Source organism: Macaca thibetana, chromosome 9, assembly GCF_024542745.1.
Source record: "Macaca thibetana thibetana isolate TM-01 chromosome 9, ASM2454274v1, whole genome shotgun sequence".
Classification (NCBI taxonomy): domain Eukaryota; kingdom Metazoa; phylum Chordata; class Mammalia; order Primates; family Cercopithecidae; genus Macaca; species Macaca thibetana.
The window spans coordinates 113411019-113436580 of record NC_065586.1 but is presented as its reverse complement, the minus strand read 5'-3'; the positions used below and the strand labels follow the sequence as shown (position 1 = coordinate 113436580).

The window sequence follows — 25562 nt, the reverse complement described above, 5'->3', positions numbered from 1 at the left end:
TTTTTTAATTGAATTTTGACTTTATATTTGACAAGAAAAGCTGGTTCTTAGAGCAGTTGTGATTTAGCTAACTTGGATTATTAAATTCCAAGTTTCTAGTATATATGATGATTATAATTTTTTGCAAAGTAACAGAGTTATATGTTTTTCAGGAGTCATAAGGACTGTGTTAAAAGCACCCAGCTACAACATGATATTGATATAAATTTAGCTACGATTTTTTTTCCCTCTAAAAATTTGGTGCCAGTCTGTCTGAATCAAATGACTTCAAATGCAAATTAGCGTTTTAGTTGGGAGAAACTGAGGGGGCTTTCTGCTTTCCATACTAGTTTAGAAACAGGAGAAAAGCACTGAGCATTACCTGTGTCCCTACTTAACGTTTCCTTAAAAATTTTTTTTCTTTAACCTTATTTACTGGGAAAACATAAAACAGCATTTAACCCCCTCTATTACTATCTTTCCGTATAAACTATAGTAGGCTATTGATATTTTCTAAGTGTTTATTTCACTTTTAGTGTTAACTGTTTGTAAATCAGTGCAACACATACTCAAATCCTGATAACGTGTGAAACATCCTGTCAGGTATGTGATGGATGCAGAGAATTGTGAGACTAAGTCATATTTGACATTTTAAGGCATAAATGCACAGCAGTTTAGAAGACTGCAAGATAGAGAAGAAAGCAGCATGTATGGCAGAGTGTGAAAGAGGGGAGGATTTGGAGAGGCTTTGAGGAATCTGGGACAACCTCCAGTTGGTATGAAAGGCCTGAAGGCAGGAATATTCATAGTGTCTTCTGGGCATATGAGGTGACTTTCTAGATTGGAATGTTTATATTAAGGGAATATGTGATTAGAAAGATTAATTGTGGGCTGGGTGTGGTGGCTCAGGCCTGTAATCCCAGCACTTTGGAAGGCCATGTGGGAGGCCGAGGCGGGCAGATCTCTTGAGGTCAGGAGTTCAAGACTGGTCTGGCCAACATGGCAAAACCCCATTTCTACTAAAAATACAAAAATCATCCAGGTGTAGTGGTGCATGCCTGTAATCCCAGCCACTTGGGAGGCTGAGGCAAGAGAATACCTTGAACCAAGGAGGCAGAGGTTGCAGTGAGCCAAGACCGTGCCACTGCACTCCAGCTTGGGCGACAGAGCAAGACCCTGTCTCAAGAAAAAATAAAAATAAAAAAAGGAAGATTAATTGTGGTGGACCTTAAATGTAAAACCAAGAACTTTTGACCGTGTGTGTGTCTGTATCTGTGTGTGTGGTCAGTAAGAAGTCACTAAAACTTTCTGAGCAAGTAGATACCATGGCAAGTGACAATGTGTAGGGTGAATTGAAAACCACAGGGCTTTAAGCCCAATTTTCTTTCATTTTCTTTTTCTTTAGCTTTAATGGAGGAGTATGATTTGTGTTTGAAATTACAAGTTTTTTAAAACCTACAGTTTATAACTCAGCACAAGCTTCTCCATAAAAACAACAGTATTAGCAATGAGCATATGAATACCTGAATAATTCGTAAGTAACTGAGGTGTTATGTAGTTGGACTTTGGAATCAGACTAGCTTGAATTCTGGTTTTGCCATTCACTTTGTAAAATTGAACAAACTTGTTAACCTTCCTAAGCTTCATTCTTTTCATCTGGCGAGAGGAGCCAATAACATTGCCCTCTTCAGGGTTGTGAGCATTAAATAAGATAATGCATGTATAAAGCACTTAGCATACTGCCTGGCAAATAGTAAACATCTCTGATGAATACCTCTGCTGTGTTAATTGTTGTTAATGTTGCTATTACACTCATCTTTATCATGTACTAATCACTATCTATTACAGTCAGCTCTCTGTATTCGTGGGCTCCACATTCATGGGTTCCACATCCATGGATTCAAACAACTGTGGATTGAAAATATTTTTTAAAAATTTCATCTGCACTGAACATGTACAGACTTTTTTCCTTGTCATTATTCTCTGAACAATATAGTCTTAACTATTTACATAGCATTTACATTGCATTAGGTATTATAGGTAATCTAGAGATGATTCAAAACATATTGGAGAATGTGCATAATACATATACTGGGCCATTTTATATGAGAGACTTGAGCATCCTTGGATTTTGGTATCCTTGGGAAGTACTGGAACCAGTCCTCCATGGATACCAAGGGGACTGTATATTATTTCCATGAAACATGCATTCTGAATTTTGATCTTGTACTGTAGGAACACTATCCATCTGGTTCACAAACAGTCTCTCTCCTGCCTCACCTAAACTTCATGGCCCACTTGCTGCCTCTAGATTTTTCTTTTCTTTGTTCTCTCTTGCCTTATCAATGGGAGCATACCAAAAAACCAAGACTTATGGGTGCCATAGCAAAGGCACCATTTGCTGCCAGTTATGGGGGAGTGTGGTAAGCTTTGGTTTTGTAGAGCAATTGTAGTATTAGGTGTTCATTTTGCTTTGTGTTTTTTTATGGGTGGGTTTTGTTATGCTTTAAACTGTGGTGTTTATTATTCAGACATTTAGACTTATCTTTACTTTTGTCAGGTTTAAGCCGTTTTTTCCATACCAGACCTTGCAAGGATTTGAAGAAGATGAAGAGCATATCCATATACAACAATGGGCACTTACTGAAGGCCGTCTTAAAGTTACATTGTTAGAATGTAGCAGGTATGTTCTTTGTTTTGTCATTACTAAGTTGTGGGGAAAACAGTGCAGTGAAAATGTTCCTAAGCAGTATTTGTGTTGTGTGTTCATTTAAATTGTATTATTTACCTGTCAATTCTTTAACTGTAAATTTAATATCATAAAAGTAGTCCTGGCTGGGCGCAGTGGCTCAAGCCTGTAGTCCCAGCACTTTGGGAGGCCAAGACGGGCGGATCATGAGGTCAGGAGATCAAGACCATCCTGGCTAACACGGTGAAACCCCGTCTCTACTAAAAAATACAAAAAACTAGCCGGGCGAGGTGGTGGGCGCCTGTAGTCCCAGCTACTCGGGAGACTTGAGGCAGGAGAATGGTGTAAACTCAGGAGGCAGAGCTTGCAGTGAGCTGAGATCTGGCCACTGCACTCCAGCCTGGGCGACAGAGTGAGACTCCGTCTCATTAAAAAAAAAAAAAAAAAAAAAAAAAAAAAAAAAAAAAAAGGTAGTTCTTTCTAACTTTAACAAATATAAATCGTATTTTAGAAAGTGCTTTAATGGAGGGAGGGGCATTTATTCTGTAGTCATTCCAACACTCTTTAGATGCATAATGCTCTGTTGGCTTATTTTTAACTTATTCTACCTACTGGGGAGCTGTTCCTATGTTAAAGAGAAAATTACTCAATGATACTTGTTAAAGCACAGTAAGGAAGTCTTTATTCAGGACCGTCATGATAAGTATAGCAGCCACTGCAGTGAGATCTTGAAGTAGGTGACAGATTGGGCTCAACTCTGAATACAGCATGGGCAGGTGGAAATTTATAGCCAAGAAGCAATGTGGGATCAGTGGATTGAAACTTACTAAGAGGAAACATCAAGGGTAAAGGGGATTCTGGCTAAACCAACCTAGCAGGATTCTTGCTAAAAACAGTCCAGGGTGATCAGACATCATGGAGGATGGTAAAGGACAATCAGATATAAAGAATAGGGCTTTCTTGCTAAACTGACTTAGCAGAGTTCTTTGCTAAAACTGGACAGATGGGCCTAGCAGAAGATTCAAAAACCTCAACAAAGTTTGGCCTGGCAAAGAATCTTTGTCACCTAGCAAAACAGTTTTGAGAATTGTTCGTGATAATTGGAAACACTCAGGAAAGCTGCAAAACTAGACTTTGAACCACTGTGGCTTTTTAGCGTTTTAGAACTGGAAGAGATCTCAGAAATAATCTTGCCTAGCCTCCTTGTTTTACTTTGCCAGCACCAAAGTTTAAGCTATATTCATATCTTGCTTGAACTACTTACTATACTAGCCTTCATATCTCCTAGTCCGCTGGTCCCCAGAATAACAACCAGCATGATCTTTTCAAAATGCAAATCTGATTGTCAGTCTCCTACTTAAAACTTTTTAACAGCTTCCTCATTATTCTTAGGATGTGAACCCAAATCCTCACCATGACACACAGGTTCCTCTTAGCTCTTCCAGCTTCAGTCTCACCATCCTCCACCCAGCCCCTCACTCATAATGCTTCAGCTACATAGGCCTTCCCAAGGCAAGGTGTTGGCAGACTTTTTCTCTAAGGGGCCAGATAGTACATTTTAGGCTGTGATTCACGTGGTCTCTGTTGCAACTATACAACTCTGCCTTGCAGTACAGAAGCAGTCACAGATAATGTGTAAATGAATGAATGTGGCTGCGTGCCAGTAAAACTTTGTATATGAATTTCATAATTTTCATATGGTATAAAATATTCTTTTGATACTTTTCAACCATTTAAAAACATAAAAACCACTGGTAGCCCACAGGTTATACCGAACAGGCAGTGGACTGAATTTAGACCATGAGCTGTAGTTTACCATTCCCTACTTAAATATTTTAAAGCACCAAGCCCATTGCGTTGACTAGCTGCTGCTTTCTTGGCCCCCTTCTCTGCTCCATGAAGCCAACCTTTCTTGGTTTGACTCAAAAGCTACCTTCTTAATGTCTCTCCTGATCATTCCAAGTACAAGTATACTATCCTCGGGCTATATTTTTATGACACTTGTTTGTACCACTTACTTGTTACATATGACTTTTATTTTTATTTCCAACCCATAATACAATTAAGTACTTGAGAACGCAGGTTATATTTTATATCTAATACATTTGTATCCTTGGTAATAGGTTAGTTTTTAATATACTAATAATATACTTAATCTTTTTTGTTATTGTTGTTAAGTGCAGGGTGACTCAGGATTGTGTATCATTATGTTAGAAAGCCTGGTAGACAAAAAATCCCTTTTTAAAAAAAATTTTTAAAAAGACTAAATATGTTGTCTATTTTGTAAAAGGAACTGCACTGTATAGTAAAATAGATATAATAGGTACTATGCTAGGTATTTAGAAAATACTAATTCATTTGCCTTAATGTTGCTGGTAAGGTTAGGTTTTGATTATATGTCTGTTAGCTTGTAGCTGTTTAACCACAAGCTTTGGTGTCAGCTTTGCTCACCACATTTTTGCTTTACCTGCAGTACTGCTCACTTAAAGCCTTGCTACAGGAGTCAAAGACTGCATATAAAGCATTGAGAAAGTATAGCCAGACATTCTTTAGGTCATGTTAAATTGAGATAAATGAAAAGAAAACCATTAGAATGTGTGAAGTACCTGTAACCAACTTTATTTTAATAAGGAACTGTATAATAAATCTCTGAAAGGATAAATGAGGAACCAATAAGAAGTTTTATAGGGTATACAGGGAAGGAACTGGGTTGATGATGATAGACAGGGGTCAAGGTGATAGCCCAACTATTCCCTATAAACTTGTTTATGTTGTTTTACTTATCACCTGGTCAAAAATTAAGGTCCAGTATTTTTAGAGAGTACATAATTAGGCTGAAGGGAAAAACATGGAAAAATAGTTTTTTTAATGTCTGTTCTTAAGTTATATAACTATCGGCTTAGGTTATATAGCCAGCACCTTTCCCCAAGTGATAGATTCATCTCGGGAACAAGTCCACTATCTAAAGAGATTTCCTTGCACCATTTTTACAAATCCAAGCATGTAAAAGTTACTCAGTGTTATGGCGCTGTGTTATTGTTTACATAGTTTAAGGATTATTTGTTTATGAAGGAGAGAATAAGTCTCAACTCATTCCTGGATTTTTGGCTTCGTATTAAGTCCTAACATTCTTTCCGTTAAAAACTTACATTATTATTATTTTTCTTGTAAACTTTTTTCTTAGTATAAAAATAGAAAACTCTGTTCAGGTAGATTTTAAGTTTATAGGATTCAAACTAAAGAGAACATATTACTGTAACCTAAGCATTTTTATTTCAATTGTTAATCTCATTTGAATATAAATTCAGCTTGTGTGTTTTATTCTAATTCCTGAAGCAAAAAGAAGCACTAGAGAAAATGAAAGTACACATAACAGTGCTTTCTTTTTGGAAAAAGGACCAAAAAAAATGCTTATTACTTCATTTAAAGTGGAATAACATAGACTTTTGAGTTATAGAAAGCACTGAATTCAGTCTAGCCATATGCCCTTATGTAGTGTCACTAGGCAAGTTACACATCTGTAAAATGGGCAAGGGAGCTACCTTGCTGGTAATTGTAATCAGAGATAGGTAACTACCCACAGTGCCTACCACATAGGACGCCTACAGTAGATGTAGCTTCTATTATTATGTCTCAAGATAATCATTGCAGTGTCTGTGAAGAAAAAATATTTAAACAACGGCATTTTTTTCTTGCATATTTGTTTGTGAGAATTGGAATTTGAATTTTATTATTTTAAAAAGGTCTCATTTTGTAAAGGAGGTTCTTTCCTAATTATCTGAAATACTGTTTTGCATTTCCCAAGCAATAGCTTGAGGGTGGAAAGGCAGTATTGTGTGTAAACATTGGTTTTCACATTTTGCTTTTGTCAAGTATTTTTTAAAAAGCAATTCTGAACAATCGCATGTTTTTTTGAGTTGATGAAAGCTGATTTTTTTTAACCACAGATGAATGCAGTGGCTGTTTGTGGTACTGCTATTAGGTGAAATTATTTCACATTAGTATTGCAATCATATTGTTAAGATGATTATTTTTAAATTTATAATTTATAGTCTATCTTATATCTTAAAGGATAGAAGATATTTGAGGTATTTTGCAAAGAAAACATGTAACCATGTGTACTTAAGCAGAAGATATATTAGATCAAAAACATGGAAAAGAGATCAATTTTCTGGCAGCTAAGGCAACAAAGGAAACTTGATGGATTAGTTAGATCTTTCTTTCTTTTTTTTTTTTTTTTTTTTTTGAGATGGAGTCTCACTGTAGCCCAGGCTGGAGTGCAGTGGCACAGTCTTGGCTCACTGCAAGCTCCGCCTCCTGGGTTCATGCCTTTCTTCTGCCTCAGCGTCCCAAGTAGCTGGGACTACAGGTGCCCGCCACCATGCCTGGCTAATTCTTTGTATTTTTAGTAGAGAAGGGGTTTCACCGTGTTAGCCAGGATGGCCTCAATCTCCTGACCTCGTGATCCGCCCACTTCGGCCTCTGAAAGTGCTGGGATTACAGGCATGAGCCACCGCCCCTGGCCAGATCTTACTTTCATTTCTGAAACAATTGATTTGTTTTAAAAACTTAAAGTTTACAAAATATACATATTTTGAAAATATGCATACATTGTAAAATGGCTAAATCAAGCTAATTAACATATGCATCACCTCACATACACTTAGGTCTTATTTTCTGATAAACTGTGCATGTTCTTTAGGAGAAAAATTCTGGCTCCAAATTCTAAGAGGGATTTTTCATGGATCTTTATGTAAAAGACATTGAATAATGTAGTGAATAATTTTTTGGGAGCTAATATTATCAACCAGTTACAGTTTAAAAAAACAAATAAGATTATAGTCAGCGAAGGCAAGGGCTATAAAATTTTGTTGTGTATACTCCAAAGCAGTACATTTAGTCTAGCTTGTACTTATTATAAGTAGAAGGAGATTCTAATTAGTTATTTCTTTACTGAGTTACACTCATGCTGTTGTAAAGCCTACATTTTCTCAACAGCTTCTAGGGTGTTTTGTCTCACTGGATTTCAAAATTACATCTTTTTTTTTTTTTTTTTTTTAATTTTAAATGTTAAATATAACACAAACACAGAAAACCACAGCAGTTGACATTCAATTCTGTTACCAAGAGTCTTCCCTTATTCTTAGTTTATTGTCCCCATTGACCCATGAATTTTTATTTTTCTCAATAGTTATAATTCTTTACTGTCCTTAATTATTTTGGTGTCTAAATTGTCTCAGATTTGGCCAGTAGGAACCCCCTGAAGATGGATCCTGTGTGTGATGTGACCCCATCTTTTTTTTTTTTTTTTTTTTGAGAATTCATTATTTTCTGATTTAACAAGCTGTTCTGCATTTATCTTCTGTCTTCTCTGGCACGGTCCCAGAACCAACTATTTTTCCAAAGAACCCCAATTCTTTTTATTTTTAGCTGAGACTACAGGCATGTACCACCATGACTAGCTGCCTAGTTCATTTTAGTAAAGGATGGTATTATTAATAGAAACCAAGATCTGAATGTTGGGTGTGTTTATTGCTACTTTATATATTCATAGACCTCTTCAGAGGACAGTTAGGAAATACATTCATGTATCAGTACTTATACATGCATACACACACGTAATTTAGAAGTCATGAGTTCACCCAATACAGGTTGAGCAACCTTAATCTGAAAAATTTGAACTCCAAAATGCTCCAGAATCTGAGTGTTTTTCAGTGCTGACATGATGCCACAAGTGGAAAATACACACCTGACACCTTTGCTTTCTGATGGTTCACTGTACACAAACTTGGTTTCATGCAGGAAACAATATTTTTGTATAAAATTATCTTCAGGCTATAAAGTATATATGAAACAAATTAATTTTGTGTTTAGATTTGGGTCTCATCTTCAAGATATCTCATTAAATATAAGCAAATATTCCAAAATCTGAAACACTGCTGGTCCTAAGCATTTTGGATAAAGAATGCTCAAACCTGTACCTCTAATTCTAGTTCATCCTTATGGAATTATTCCTTGCTTTGGTTCTTCCCCCAATTCTTACTTCATGGCACTCAACAACATCAGCACTTTTATTCATTTGCTCAGTCCTATAATAATCTTAATTAGTTTCAGAATTGCGTTCATGCAAGTACAAAAAACATACTGCAAGGAGTTCAGGATTCCTTTGTAATTCTCCCTGACGCTGCCCAAGATTGAGGGAATGTGAGGTCAAGTACTGTGTTCTTAAATTATTTAGATTTCTTTTTTCCTTTTTGGTGTGATTATCATGTTCATTTAAAATATAGTTGGGTTTATTCGTTTCAGATTTAGTCTCCCCCCACTCCTGCTTTTCTTCATCCTTCCTGATTTTTGCTTTTAAATATGTAGAGTATTAACATGCTTCTCCAAACCCAGAACTATACAAAAAGATATACAGATGGTATATAGGTTATTAAACCATCAGTGGTGTTATTTTTGCCTTCAACTGTTATCTGTCCTTTAAAGAAATTAAAAGAAGAACAAACTTTGGTAGTGGTGGGTTTTTTTTACATTTACTGTATATTTACCATTTCTGTTGCCTTTTATTTCTTCTTTTGTATCAAAATTGTCATCTGGCATTCCTTCCCTTTACCCTGCAGAACTTCCTTTAGCACTTCTTGTTATGTAGGTCTGCTGGCAACAAATTGTCTCATTTTTTGCTTACCTGGAAATTTACTTTCCTTTCATCTGTTCCTTCAGCACTTTGACTATCTCAATCCCATATTCTGATGAGAAGTTAGCAACTTGTTTTATTCTTCCTCCATATGTAACATGTTGTTTTTCTCTGGCTGCTTTCCAACGTTTTACTTTATGTTTGGCTTTCAGCACTTAGACCATGTCTAGGGGAGCTTTCTTTGTGTTTTTTCCTGCTTCCATTTCAGTTAGCTTCTTGGACATATGAATTAATGTTTACAACCAAATTTGGGGGCTTGAGCTATTCTTATTTTTTCAATTGTTTTGGCCTTTTTTTCCACCTCTCTTATTCTAGATTACATATTATGTTGGGCTGTTTCATTTTCCCATAGGTCCCCTGAGGTTTGGTTTGTTTGCTTGTTTATTTGTTTCTTTAAATTCTTTTTCTCTGTATACTTTGGCTTGAGTAATTCACGTGATCTTATTTCAAGTTCACTGAGTCTTCTCCTAGGTCTCCAGTTTTCTGTTGAGCTCATCTAGTGAATTTTTAATCTCGTTTATTATACATTTTGGCTCTAGAATTTCTGTTTTGTATAGTTCTCATTTCTATGTTGATATTTCGTATCTGTTCACTCATGTTTTCCTTTAATTCTTTGAACAAATGTTCTGTCAGTTTTTATATATATGTATAATTGCTGCATTGAAGCCTCGATCTGCTAAATCTAACATCTGAGCACATCAGGAGTCTGTTTTGTTTTGTTTTGAGACAGGATCTTGCTTTGCCACCCAGGCTGGAGTGCAGTTACGTGATCATGCCTCTCACCACAGCCTTACCACAGCCTTGACCTCCTGGGCTCAAGTGATCCTCCTGCCTCAGCCTCCTAAGTAGCTGGGAACACAGCATGTGCCACCAACACCTGGCTAATTTTTTGTATTTTTAGTAGAGAAAGGGTTTCATCCTGTTGCTTAGGCTAGTCACAAACTCCTGGGTTGAAGCAGCCCACCTGCCTCAACCTTCCAAAGTGCTGGGATTACAGGCATGAAACCCTGTGCCCTGCCTGCAGCTGCAGTTTTTTGATAATTGAAATATTAATCTTAAAGCAGGCTTCTGTCTACATTTGGAAGGTTTTCATTGTCTTTAAATGTGATTAAAAAAATTTTTTATCCAGTTTTTATAATTACAATCTGTGGGAGAATTTGAGTGACTACTTCACTACTGTTAAAGTGTTGGCCATCTCATTTTGTTGTACATGTTGTTGAATTTTGCTTTTGTTTTCCTCATTGCTTTTTGTCCTTTTATGGGGGGGTTTTGGGGAGACTTAAAACGGTGCCACCACTCTTGACATCATTCTAGAACCCGAAATACATAGTTTTACATTGACCTTTTAAGGCAAAGAAAATCATTTAATTATGTGATTAAATTCTTTTTTAGTGTTGTCACCTGGTCTTGATTCACATATTAGGTGTGAAGCATTTTCAAGGTAGAAGTTTGACAGAAGAGAGAAATAGGGAATTAATCCTTTAAATAGCATTATGTTCATATTTTAAAGTGAAATGTTTAGTTCTGTAGGGGAGGCTGTTAATATTATGAACTTTTGAAATTCATTTACAAGAGGAGCTGTTTTAGGAGTTATAACTTCAAAATATTTCCAGTTTGCATTTGTCTGTGAATCCCGTTTATTTTAGCATTGAGTTTGATTAATTTGGTTATTTTGGCTTGAGTATAACTTAAAAAAATCCATCTGAAGCAAATAAGGCTAAATAATATATTTGCTTTTTTCCTGAGTAGTTGGTATGTGGGTGCTTCTTTTATTACCTGCCTTTATTTTAATGTTTTGACATTTTTTAAGGAAAAATATCTATTTAAATCTGAAGATATTTGGGGCATGGCTCTACAAATAATTGTATTATTAGTTGTACTTATTTATTATCTGCAATATGTAGATACTTTACTGCATTTATTAATTCCAGCTCTCAAAGCATCTTTACAAGATTAGTGTTATTATATCCATTTTATGGATGAACTGAGATCCACAAGTTCCTTGCTCAGTACCACTGGAATTTGAATCTAGTCTAACTCCAGAGTTCCTCAGTCTTTCTGTAATCTTATTCTGCCTCCATATCCTTTTTTTTTTTTTTTTTTTTTTTTTTTTTTGAGATAGAGTCCGCCCTGCTGCCCAGGCTGGAGTGCAATGGTGCAATCTCCGCCCACCACAACCTCTGCCTCCCGAGTTCAAGTGATTCCCCTGCCTCAGGGCTCAAATAGCTGGGATTACAGGCACTGGCCACCCACCTAATTTTTGTATTTTTAGTAGAGACGGGGGTTTCATCATGTTGGCCAGGCTGGTCTCAAACTCCTGACCTCAAGTGATCTGCCTGCGTTGGCCCCACAAAGTGCTGGGATTACAGGCGTGAGCCACCACGCCTGGCCCATATCCTTTTTCAAAAAAAAACCTTACAGAGAGGCCAGGTGCGGTGATTCACGCCTGTAATCCCAGAACTTTGGGAGGCTGACATCACCTGATGTCGGGAGTTGAGACCAGCCTGATCAACATGGAGAAACCCCGTCTCTACTAAAAATACAAAACTGAGCCGGGCGTGGTGGCGCATGTCTTGTAATTCCAGTTACTCGGGAGGCTGAGGCAGGATAATCTCTTGAACCCAGGAGGCGGAGGTTGAGGTGAGCCAAGATGGCGCCATTGCACTCCAGCCTGGGCAACAAGAGCAGAACTCCGTCTCAAAAAAAAACTTACAGAATAAAAATTATTTTGGTTCTGAAAACTTTTATAGTATGTTAGAAGTGTAGGTTTTGGAAATTTTTAACATTTTTTAGGGCAGCGCATTATTTTTAAAATAAATTACCTTTTCAGAAAGATCCAGGGATGCAGAGTGCATAATAATGAAGTACTTTTTAGTTGAAGGCTGAAGTTCTGTTTTGTTTTGTTTTGTTTTCTTGGAGGAAGCGATAAGAGGAAATTAGCTCAAGCATAAGGCATTTAAATTTGTATAAAGGAAAAGTTGAACCCAAAATGAATGCTTTTGAAAATCAGAAGGAATTACTTGGAATTGTTGCTGAATATTATTCCTCCAGTTTTTTTTTTTTTTTTAATTTTATTATTATACTTTAAGTTCTAGGGTACATGTGCACAACGTGCAGGTTTGTTACATATGTATACTTGTGCCATGTTGGTGTGCTGCACCCATCAACTCGTCAGCACCCATCATCTCATCATTTACATGTCAGGTGTAACTTCCAATGCCATCCCTTCCTCTTCCCCCCTCCCCATAATAGGTCCTGGTGTGTGTTGTTCCGCTTCCCACGTCCAAGTGATCTCATTGTTCAATTCCCACCTATGAGTGAGAACATGCGGTGTTTGGTTTTCTGTTCTTGCGATAGTTTGCTGAGAGTGATGGTTTCCAGCTGCATCCCTACAAAGGACACAAACTCATCCTTTTTTATGGCTGCATAGTATTCCATGGTGTATATGTGCCACATTTTCTTAATCCAGTCTGTCACTGATGGACATTTGGGCTGATTCCAAGTCTTTGCTATTGTGAATAATGTGTGCATGTGTCTTTATAGCAGCATGATTTATAATCCTTTGGGTATATACCCAGTAATGGGATGGCTGGGTCATATGGTATTTCTAGTTCTAGATCCTTGAGGAATCGCCATGCTGTTTTCCACAATGGTTGAACTAGTTTACAGTCCCACCAACATTGTAAGAGTGTTCCTATTTCTCCACATCCTCTCCAGCACCTATTGTTTCCTGACTTTTGAATGATTGCCATTCTAACTGGTGTGAGATGGTATCTCATTGTGGTTTTGATTTGCATTTCTCTGATGGCCAGCGATGACGAGCATTTTTTCCTGTGTCTGTTGGCTGTATGCATGTCTTCTTTTGAGAAATGTCTGTTCAAATCCTTTGCCCACTTTTTGATGGGGTTGTTTGTTTGTTTCTTGTAAATTTGTTTGAGTTTTTTGTAGGTTCTGGATGTTAGCCCTTTGTCAGATGAATAGATTGCAAAAATTTTCTCCTGTTCTGTAGGTTGCCTGTTCACTCTGATGGTAGTTTCTTTTGCTGTGCAGAGGCTCTTTAGTTTAATTAGATCCCATTTGTCAATTTTGGCTTTTGTTGCCGTTGCTTTTGGTGTTTTAGACATGAAGTCCTTGCCTATGCCTATGTCCTGAATGGTATTACCTAGGTTTTCTTCTAGGGTTTTTATGGTATTAGGTCTAACATTTAAGTCTCTAATCCATCTTGAATTAATTTTCGTATAAGGAGTAAGGAAAGGATCCAGTTTCAGCTTTCTACTTATGGCTAGCCAGTTTTCCCCGCACCATTTATTTCCTCCAAGTCTTTAAAGCTATGTAAGTCTGTGTAAATTTAGACATAACTCTACTAGATGAACCAAGTTCCTGTAAAGATTTTGAGACTATGTTTGCATTTATTATTTACTTGACATCCTGTATGCATTTAAATAAAAGTTGAGTGATGTTTTCCGTTAGTTTTTATAAATTTCTCTCAGATACAAAGAATCTTCCGTATAATTAGGTTGCTTTTAACTGGATGCAGACTTTTCAAAAGATTCCGAATTTGGAATTTCTCCCTCCTATGTTTATGTAGGTTCTCTTTTCTTCCCCATATCCTTTTCCCTAAGGTCGTGATGCTAGAAAATAGCCTTGTTTCTTTTGTAATTGTATACATCCAGTACTGTTTCATATTACCAAATATGGCACCTTAATTCTTCTGATGTCTGAATTGTAAAATAATGTGAGAAAACTAAGTACGAATACAGCTGACATAACACCAGTGCTCTTTTTTAAAATGCCATACTCCAAAATGTTTTAAATGCTGTATTGGTATGCTACACACTCATATAATACCTTCAGGAAAAATGAACTGTGGTCAGAAAATAATTTAAAAGAGGATTGTGTCTTTGATAATCAGTGCTTTTAATGTATTTTATTTGCAGGTAGCATTTATGATTTTAACCAAAAGATAGCTGCCTTTATTTTCTCTGTCAAAATTTTTTCAACTCATTTGTCTCAACTTATATAGTCCAGACTTTTCATTTATTAGCTATGGAATGTCTGACATGTTACTCAACCTCTCTGTGTTCAGTTTTCTAATGTGTAAATTAGGGGTAATATTACCTATTTCCTTGAGTAATTGTGAAAATTAAATGAAGTAATAAATGTAAAGCTCTTAGAATTGTCCCTACAGTAAATGTTAACTGCTTCAACTATTACTGCTGCTACCACCACCACTACTGCTTCCGCCACTACCACTAGTCATTCCAACATCAACAGTGAATGCATTTTGTCCAAGTACTATGATGAATACAAAAAATCTGGAGCTCAGTGTCTGCCCTCTAGAAACTTAAAATGTAGTTAGAACTAACAGACAAAAGCAAATGCATAAATAAGTCAACTATATGAGGCTGTCTAATTTGAATTGAGGCTTAAGTGATAGGTAGTATAGAAACTTAGTGCAAGGAAGAAGTATTTTTGAATTGAGACTACCATGCAAAACTTCATGGATAAGATACAGGAAGATAGATGGATTGTAGATTTTAGGTAATTGGAAAAAGAGCCATAAAAGAGAATTAAAATTGTAAAGTATTTTCCACGTCTTGTCTGAATGAAGTGTAGATGTCTCAGGACCAAATTTACTGGCAAAAGAAGTTACAATGGTGATCCTTTAATCAGAGAAAAGTTATTGAAGGTGATATTAAGAAAAATCTGCATATTTATGGAGTAGATTGTATATATAGAGATTGAAGCCCCAGAGACAAATTTAAGAGGTGTTGTGGGTTAAAGGTGAGGAGGTACATGCCTCATAGATACGTGTTAATAGGAACAGGAAGGAAGGGACACATGGGATAACTAGGACAGGGTTTAGTGAGTGACTGAATATATGGTTGAGTTGATAGGCAGGGGAGGCAAAGGAACTCTAAGGATCTGAGTGTAGGAGAGTTATGTATCCATTGATATTGATTTGCTCAGCAAGTACTGATCATTTTCTGCATGTTGTAGGATAGAAAGAACAAGACACAGTTGCCTTCCAGGACTGGAGGGGGAAATAGAGGTACTCATTTCAAAAGCAGATGAATTTGATTTTACATATCTTAAGTAGTAAGGTGTGGTTAGATTTCCCTGTAGGAGTGTTCTGCAAACTCTTGGGGTTTTAGAGGTAGCAGGGGGAAAATGAGGACTGTAGATTAGATTTGGAAGTCGTGAAAATTGAGGAAAATTGAGTTCTGCATGAGGATGTTTCTGAGGGGGGTGGGGAATAGAGAGGAGGTGAGCAAGTATAAAAGGTCAACGAAGCCTGACTCTTTTAACAACAGGTGAAGTGGTATTTGATCCCCTTCAGGTGCAGGGTTTTCCTTTCAAATTAAATTTAGTCACCAAAGGGAAAAAAAAAGAAAAAACAGTTTTTCCCTCCCTCCCTCCCTTCCTTCGTTTCTTCCTTCCCTCCCTCCCTCTTCCTTTCTTGAGACAGGGTCTCATTCTGTCACCCAGACTGGAGTGCAGTGTCTTGGTCTTGCCTCACTGCAACCTCCACCTGCCAGGCTCAAGCAATCCTCCCACCTCAGCCTCCCGAGTAGCTGGGACTACAGGCATACACCACCATGCCCAACTCCTTTTTATATTTTTTGTAGAGACGGAGTTTTGCCATGTTGCCCAGGCTAGTCTTGAATTCCTGGCCTCAAGGTATTCACTTACTTTGGCCTCCCAAAGTGCTGGGATTCCAGGCACGAGCCACCATGCCCCACCATTTTGTACTTTTCTTTGTAGAAATGACTTTCTTATAGCAGGAGCATTGGGAATTACTTTCGTTTTCTCAGTGGTTTGATCTTTAATCCATTTATACCTAGTCTTCCATTATTGGACCTCTAAGCTTGTGGGAGTTATTTATATCCTACTACTCAACGTCATCGCCAAGGTCTGATTTTTCACAAAAAAATTTTGCAACCTCCAGTATAAATGGGTTAATCACATAAACAATCTTAATGTGTTTCTAGGTGGTGTTTGTATTTGTGCTTACTGGAAGGTTTCAGCATACCTTTGCCTTTAAAAGAATACTTTGAACTTGCTAAGAAATTTCACAGAGGTAATAGCTGTTTCAGGAGATAGAGGGCAATTTAGAGGAGATAAAAGGCAATTTCTTTTGCTTTTTTGTTTAATAGTACTGACTTCCCTTTGGAAGTAGTAATAGTAGACATTTATTTATACTCATTTCTTGCTTATTTAACACATGTTGATTGTTTATATTTATGCAAAATATTTATTAGCCAGTGATTGTTACTACTTGCTTCTGGTCATTATATAATTTGAATGGAAAGCCTATCTTTGTTTAAGATTGAACTGTAAGAAACGTGAAATGAAAATTGACCCTTTTGTTTAAATGTAGAGATTATAGTTCATCTTAAGCTAAAGCAAATGTCTTCTATATTCACCTAACTGGCTGGTACTCACGTTTCCAGTGGAAACTCCTTTCTGGCATTTCTTCAGAAATTTCCATATTTTTCAAATATCAGGAGGAGATATCAGTCAAGGCCTGGTGCTGTGGCCCACCCTATAATCCCAACACTTTGGGAGGCTGAGGAGGGAGGATTATATTTAATTATAGATCTAATTGGCTTTTATTCATGATTCATGAATTAAGATAGCTTCTGTTCTGCAAATAGAATGAAAACTCCCACTGGGCAATGGCAAAACTGTGGGTTTGGTAGGGTAGAAACAAGGAAACAGAACAATAGAAAAAAAAAAGAACTGATTGGTTAACATAAGTTACTTTTTGGTGAAGAGAGTTTGACGCAACATAGTGAGACCTTCTCTCTACAAAAACATAGAAAAAAAAATTAGCTGGGCATGGTGGCTTGTGCCTGTAGTCCCAGTTATTCCAGAGGCTGAGGTGAGAGGATTGCTTAATCCTGGGAAGTCAAGGTGGCAGTGAGCCATGATCACACTGCTGCGCTCTAGCCTGGGCAACAGAGCAAGACCCTGTGTCCAAAAAAAAAAGAGTGATCTTAAAAAATCAGGAAAATGCAGGGGAGGAGGGAATATTGTAATTCTTCTGAGAATTAAAGCTTGGCAGTCAACATAGAAACACTGCTGGTTGAAGGAATCCATTGATGTCAGGTCAAAAGCAGGCACCGAAAGCACTGACATAGGGAATTAGGTCCCAGAAACCAAATCTGGAACTTGTAGGAGAGAAGCAATCACATTCTGAACAGTTAATCTTGAGTATAACTTTGGTAATGGGAATCATTCTTGCAAATAAAATAATTAAGTTTGTGCACATATTATACTTTATATTAATCCTAAGAAATAATCCTTTTTTTTTTTTATTCCCAAGAAATAAGTTTTGAAGCAAAACAAATCCTTAAATTGGCAGATTTGACAGATGCTTCTCTGTAGTGAAGCTAACCTTTGTAGGAGACACTCTAATTTTATTAGAGTGATGATAGTGTTTGTTGGTGTTTTCCAGTATTTGAATATCCACTTAAAGCTACAGCTCTTTATATATACTTCAACAGAAGAAATGTAAAGAGAAGATGTGAATGTTGCATAATTCTGTGACGGAATAAAAAAGTAATCTAAAAATCAGAATTAGTAAAAGCCATATCCATTTCAAAGGTAAAACCAAATTCAGAAAAATTGGACAAAATATTTTCATGGAAAAAAGTAAACATACGTGAAGCAACGTGTACCCTGACGCCTGTCAAAAGACAATTATAAACATTTACTTATAGATCGAATTGGCTTTTATTCATGATTCATCCATCAGGACAGCCTCTGTTCTGCAAATAGAATGAAAACTTCCACTGGACAATGGCAGAAAGAATAGTAGGTTTGGTAAGGTGGAAACAAGGAAACAGAACAATAGAAAAAAAACCTGATTGGTTAACATAAGTTACTTCTTGGTAAAGGTTAAAGCACAGGGGACTGACTTATGCTAACTCAGGTAGACTGGAATCACCTATTTTGAGGAAAAACTAGTCTGTTTTTGGAATTATTTGCTTGTATGACATTTAGCATTAAAATGACTCTATTTTGGTTTGGTCTGTTTTGTTAGGGCTTAATGCAGGAGCTTGGTCCAAAACACTGGCCTCCCATAATTTTTGTTTAACAATTCCCCTCATTTGGTCACACTCTCACCTAGGTGAGATCCGTTAGTACCCCTAGGTGAGAGTGTGACCAAAACTTAGGGCATTAGTGCTACTTGCAGTTTCTATCATTCTGCATTGCCAGTTTCAACATGCCATTCATAGATTACAGTGTCCTCATGGTCACTCATTTCTTTGAGTTTTTGTTGTTCCAGCCAAGAGAGACCATTTGATGTTTGACCGATGGCTGCATATAAACATTCAAAGCATTTGAGAGAATACAGTGCATAGGGAGACTACTACTATCAGAAGGATAGTATGCAGAGTTTGGAGTATGTTCCCTAACCAAGGTCCCCATGAACCGAACCAGTCAAATCAGATGGATCAAAGAATGAGCTATATTAGAAGTCTACCCATTTTAACCAAGTTGCCTTTTGTTAATTTTTTGTACCTCAGTCTTTATAATACCAGATGTATATTTCTGTGTGTAACAAGAAGTGTCTGCAACTGCACAGATTCCTCCTTGTTCAGTTAGTAGGTAGAAATTCTACTATCCAGCTTTCTATGACTGTGCTAATTTAAAACAAAGAGTGAGAACAAGTGGTTCTAGAAGTCTAACTCTATGCAAGGGACCGCTAGTTCAATTTGAACAAGCAGTTGTATTAGAGATGTTGCTAAAGATAACCACTAGGTATATTAATGGATCTCTTAGGTCATGTAAAGATTTGGGTTTGACGTAACAGATCCATCTCTTCATCAAGTTACCCACAGAAGCTGTTTGATTGTGGAATTTTGATTACAGCATTATCCTGCACCAAGCAAAAGAAGAAAGCTTAAGCAAGGCATTAAGAGAGGTAAGAGTCTCATGATAAGGAGGCTTGTTCCAAAGTCTTGGGAAAAGCTGTCCACAGCACAGAACTATCAACTTCTTGTCCTGGTTCACTTTTGTAATGTCTCTGGTTATGGCATAGGGTGATTTGCTGAACTCTGTGTGGCCCACACATTAGGTATGAAACTTGTCTCTTGAAATTTATATTGATTTGTCTAGCTTCACCGTATAGGGATTAAAGAACAGAGCAGTTATTATTCTTAGTTGGAGAGTTGTATGGAGCCAGATATTGGAGGTTTATTAGTCTGTTCTCATGCTGCTATGAAGAAATACCCAAGACTGGGTAATTTATAAAGAAAAGAGGTTTAATTGACTCACAGTTCTGCATGGCTAGGGAGGCCTCAGGATACTTACAATCATGGCAGAAGGGGAAGAAGAAGCAGGCACCTTCTTCACAAGGTGGCAGGAGTGAGATTGAGTGCGAGCAGGGGAAATGCCAGACACTTATAAAACCATCACATCTCATGAGTCTCACTCATTGTCACAAGAACAGCATGAAGGAAACCATCCCCACGATCCAATTACCTTCACCTGGTCCCACCCTTGACACATAGGGATTATAGGGATTACAGTTCAAGGTGAGATTTGGGTGGGGAGACAGAGCCAAACCATATCAGGAGGAAACTAGAAGAATCCAGGATCTAGTTCAGTCTATAGGAAGATAATAAAAACTTACAAATGAACTGAGCTACAATCTAACAGATAAAGTGTGGCTTTTTTTTCATAGTTTTGGCTGGGCATGGTGGCTCACACCTGTAATCTCAGCACTTTGGGAGGCTGAGACGGGCAGATCGCTTGAGGCCAGGAGTTTGAGACCAGCCTGGCCAATATGGTGGAACCCCATCTCTACTAAAAATACAAAAGTTAGCCAGGCATGGTGGCATGTGCCTATAATCCCAGCTACTTGGGAGGCTCAGGCACAAGAATTGCTTGAACCCAGGAGGTGGAGGTTCTAGTGAGCTGAGATTGCACCACTGCACTCCAGCTTAGGTGACAGAGCTAGACTCTGTCTCAAAAAAAAAAAAAAGTTTGCTTTTCTGGAACTTTTTATAGGTAATTTCAAGTAAGACTTACAAGACTCTGAAGGCTGTGAAGCCAAACCCAGGACTCACCATTAAATGTCACCTATAGTACTTAATAGATTATGGTGTCTCCTTGAGGTCCCAAAAATATCCTGAGTTTCCTGGGCCTGTCAGGAAGCGACATTCTTCATCCCCCCTGTAAGACCACCAGCTGAGCTGTTGTATTCAAGGTACCAGACCAGTTTTTCCATGGTGGCAGTTGGGGAGAGGGGTGACAGAGGTGTTAATTGTGCCATAAAGTCAACTTTAATTCCTTGGAGTTGTCTGGTCATATCTGAAAATATGAGATTCCAGTCAAAGCTTGGTACCATTGCCAACTGTGTCCTTTTACAAGGAGAACAGATTCTTAAGAAACATATGTAAATGATTATATTGCCATAAAATTAAGAATACTCACTAATAGTTTCCAAAATCTGGAGGGATCAAATGGGATGAAAAAGTAAAGGTTTCAAATTTTGCTCACAAAAGCGAACTTTACCACACTGCTATAAGCTATAGATTAAAAGAAAAAAACAGTTTCTTTAAATCTGGAAAACAAAACACTGAAGAATCAGCAATATTTAAAATTAAAAAATCATTTTAAAAATTCTCATCAGTTTATTCAGTTCCGTGTAATTTATTCTTATTCTGCCAGATCTTGGTAGCAGTTTCATGAAGCCATCAGTTTCTTCATTAGAGTTTTATAAATTCTTATCCAGGCCAATGGTATGATCTTAAAGTTATCAGAAACTTGTATTCCAGAGTACTTGTAATGAATCTTGACGAATAAGCAATTTTGGACTGTAACTGACTGCACATGCTTTAGGGAAGAACCAAAACCGTTGTCTGTGGATGATCGAGAGTTAGAATGGCCATGGCTAAAAATCTGATGAGAGTTCATTATAATCAGCAATTGACAAATTTGGTTATTGCTATAGCATTGTAACATTTAACATAATCAAAAATTATGACTGATAACTATTAGATTTCTAGTAATCTCATACAAATTTTGGAATACTCGTATCAATAACATACCCGTTAACATAATATAAAGAAAGTTTAGTATCACTTATTATTTGACAATGCTTCCCATATAATTTCATCACATAAGCCTAATTAGTTATCTCTCTTTCACAAGGTGAGAAACACAGTCTTTGGGTTTTCAGGGGCCCAACTAGGGAATTCCAAAATTAAGTTAAGGTCAAAGAGGCTTAATTTAGAATTTGATTTTGGTAAGTTTGTCAAAAATATCAAAATGTTTTAAACCTTAACTAAATATGATCTTGTTATGTATTTAATCGAGAAAGATTTTAAAGACAAGTACGGGTTATACAGTTGTCAACAAAAACTTAACTCTTTTAATATTGAGAAGACTCAAGTAAATAAATACCTAGTAAAAGATAACATGAAGCACTAACAATTATCTTGATAAAACACAAAATCTTTGTTTGCTAGGCAATTATTTAAAAAGCAAAGAAAAATCTTTCACTATTTCCTGTTAAGAACAGATCAGTCCTCCAAGAAAATTCTATAACTTTTCTTACCAAAAACACATATTGCTTGCTTCTTGCAGATTCTACAGCTTTCAAAATTTTTCATTTGACAATTTCCACATGGTTTTTTTTTCCCCTGTAAACTATCAGTCTTTCAGTTACCTGTTCCATTCCCCTAAGCAGTTGTTAACCTGGCAACCCTAAATTTGCACTTCCAAGGGATGATTCTTAGGTAAAACATTATAGAAATTTTTTTATCTCAGAGGCATGGAGAAAGAATGCAAATTTTTATAAGAATGAGCTTACAGCATGTTGCCTGTTATCAGAGGTCGATTTGTCAGATGAACTACATTTTAAATCTGAGTATCTCCAAGTCTCATCTGGATGAACAAAGTATATATCTGCCAAAACTGAATTTGTTTCATTTTCCTCTGATTTTTTCTTGAGATTTCTCTCTAGAGAGTGGTGCTGAACTCTAGCCCTACCCTGACAGGCTTTTCAAAATAGACACTCTCTAGGAGAACCTAGACTGATTCAGGTGTGTCAGGTAGATGAGATGTAGATGGTGAATTATAGTAATTCACTATAGAATTTTACAAGGAAGTACACAGATGAACCTAGGAGAAAATTCAGAAGCTTGTTCTTAGGGACTTCCCTAGAAATTTTTTTGGGCAACGCTTTTTATACTGTCTTGGTTGTTTGCACAAGTGGCAATGTTTCTTTGGAAACTGCGACAGTAGGGTTCCTTTATTGTAGAAGCACCCTACGGACAGGCCCAAAGGTCATTCTGGGTTGTTGGTTGCTCCTGTAATTGGAAGGCCGTAATTTGGAAGTCATTTGTTTCTTATTTTGCTCTAAGGTCCTCTTGAAATGTTCTGCTGTGATTACTAGTTTAGCTCAGTCCTGTAGCCTCTTGTCTTTTTTTTTTTTTGAGATGGAATCTTGCTTACGCAGGGCTATCTTGGCTCACTGCAACCTCAGCCTCCCGCATTCAAGCAGTTCTCCTGTCTCAGCCTCCTGAGTAGCTTAGATTACAGGTGTGCGCCACCACATCCGGCTAATTTTTGTATTTTTAGTAGAGACAGGGTTTCACCACGTTGGCCAGGCTGGTCTCAAACTCCTGGGCTCAAGTGATCCACCCGTCTTGGCCTCCCAAAGTGCTGGGATTACAGGTGAGAGCTACTGCTCCCAGCCTGTCTTTTGTCTTTTTTATGAGCCTGCATCAAGTTGGGGGAAGCTGGAATGCCTTACCAAAAGGGCTTCCAAGTGAATTTTTAAGTCAGTAACAGCTTCATATTTCTTTAGCATGCAGGTCTGGACGATAGACCACATAGTGCAAATGGGGAAACACTTTAGGAATGGCTTTCAGAAAGTCATTTGCAGTTTTGGGGGCTCTGCGTTGCCCGTAAGTAGATCCAGGTAGGGCTTGTTGGGCCACTGATACCATTCTCAGGAGAATACTGTTCTGCCTCTTACATTCATTTTTGTGCTTCCTCAGGTCCCTTTCGACAAAGTGTATTAGTTGGTAGAGGTTAGTAATAACAGGTCATAGGTTCCAATTAAGACCATGAATTCTTCAGAAAAATTTTGAAGTTCTTCCCTGGATTTAGAAAATTCTCTATGCTTTTGTCCAGGAGGTATAAGTTACTGGGGGATCATTTTGGAATTTTCAGGGGGTTTTATTTTATAAAAAAGCTGTTTAACTGCTTTTTCAGAAAAGAAATGTAGTTCAAACTGTTAGTAGACTTAATATCCAGGCAAAGTAGGATAGAGGGGAGCAATAGTAGTCAGGCCAGTCTTACTGTCCTTGGTATATGAGGATTATCTTGCATTTTTAGCTTTTCATTAGCTTTTTGCAGTGAATCTTTTGTAAAAGCTATTTTTGAATCCTGTTGTTTCTTTAAGGCTTCTGAATACCAATTAAAAGGAGAATCCCATTCTCTCTACCAATTAATTGGGAGGCTTGGGATTCAAGTACATTTCTTAGATGAACGGTCTTGTTCTTCTGGAACGGTCTTCATATGACCATTGTAATTCTGAATTATCTTTAATAAGATTTTGCCACTTCTGTAAGTATATGCAGCTTTCAGGCTTAATACTCATACATGTGAAAGTCGGGTGTAGCCAGAAGACCGAGTACTCAGCTCTTCAGAAATTAAGGATCCTATTTTTACATTGAGTCTTGGGTCTCCCAGAGCCAAGATAAAAACCTAAGAGGGATATGCCATGAGTTTGAGTCCTGTAATGCTTCTACAGTGTGCTTCATTGCATGGATATTTTCTTGTGGCTGCTGGGCAACTTTATGTTAACTGACCCATTCCCTGACCACGCTTATCTTCTCATGGTAGTCTTATTTTTTAGTGATGGGTTGCTCTAATAGCTCTTATGTGCCTCACCCATGTCCACCAGTCAGGTTATGGCTTTGGCTCTGACATTCCACTGATCAACCTAGCCAATGATTTTCCCATTTCTCTGTGAACCAGACACCTGAGGCCTCTATTACCTGAGTGTACAAGAAAAATGAAGAATATAGAACCAACGTAACTGCAAATTCTGAAAACTAGAGTTCGTGCCCCCTGCAGTAATAACCACTTAGTTCAACCACTGTCAGTTACCTTTAAAACTGCAGCTCTTGCCAGTGAGTCCTCAGCTATTGCAAATCCAAAAGTCAAGTGCCTTCTCACAGCACAGATTAACCCCAAACCACAGAGATCAGGGAACTCAGGGCAAAAGAAAGCAAAGCTTGTGAGAAACTTAACAATTTTCAGGGCTCCCTGAGGAAGACAGAGGACCCAAAAGGGGGCTCAGCAGCACCTTTTCCATGTTCCTCAAGAGGTCTCTGGGTCATGGGTCATCAGAAATCTCCTTCATGTCCCTTCATAGGGCCACCAGAACTGTCAAAAGACAAAACTACAACAAATTCAGTTATAAGTCTGTTTGGGCCTCTTATTTGGTTTGTTCTTACTAGGATCTAGTGCAGGAGCTCAGTATAATGGCCTCCCATAATGTTTGTTTAGTGTACCCAACCTGGAGATGATTTTGGAAATACTCATTACAATTGAATGAATCAATAACAATTCAAAACAAAAACTTTTTCTGTGATATTTGTCACAAAACAAAAATGAAGAGTTTGAATAGGGCAAATAATGCTTTATATGCTTTAAATTTTTATTGTTAAGAATAGTATTAATATATATGGTTATTTTTCACAATTAATAATTTTTTTGAATTTATTTGGTTTTAAAGTACCCTTTTTATGTTTTCTGTTATCAAATATCTGTATCAAATAAAGAGCAGTTTTACATTTTATTGAAGTTTATAATCTTGTCACAATATATTGACTTATAACCATAATAAACCAATCATTTATTATTACATCTTTTCCACAGAAAAATGATTCATTATTTATTGTTATGATCATTCATTTTTTCTTTAAATTGTTTTATTGAGATGTAATTAATATACCATGCAATTCACCCATTTAAAGTATACAAGTAACTTTTTTAATATATTTACAGGACTGTATAACCACCGTCAGAGTTTAATTTTAGAATATTTTCATCCCCCTCAAAGAAATTCTTTATCCATTATCAGTAATCCCCATTTTCCTCTAGTACTCCTCCTGCAACCCTAAATAACTTTCTGTCTGTATAAATTTGCCTTTTCAAGATATTTTA

General features: G+C 37.2%; 2 protein-coding genes across 2 annotated transcripts in view; both read left to right on the top strand.

The window, feature by feature from the left end:
- Positions 1-25562, top strand: part of SHTN1 (shootin 1) — a 905549-nt gene that overhangs the window by 448103 nt on the left and 431884 nt on the right. The gene's annotated exons all lie outside the window — the stretch shown is intronic.
- Positions 1-25562, top strand: part of PDZD8 (PDZ domain containing 8) — a 106191-nt gene that overhangs the window by 32126 nt on the left and 48503 nt on the right. Inside the window, exon 2 of the mRNA XM_050803928.1 lies at positions 2540-2662. Coding sequence (XP_050659885.1) covers positions 2540-2662 — 123 coding nt within the window. The remainder of the gene's footprint in view (positions 1-2539; positions 2663-25562) is intronic.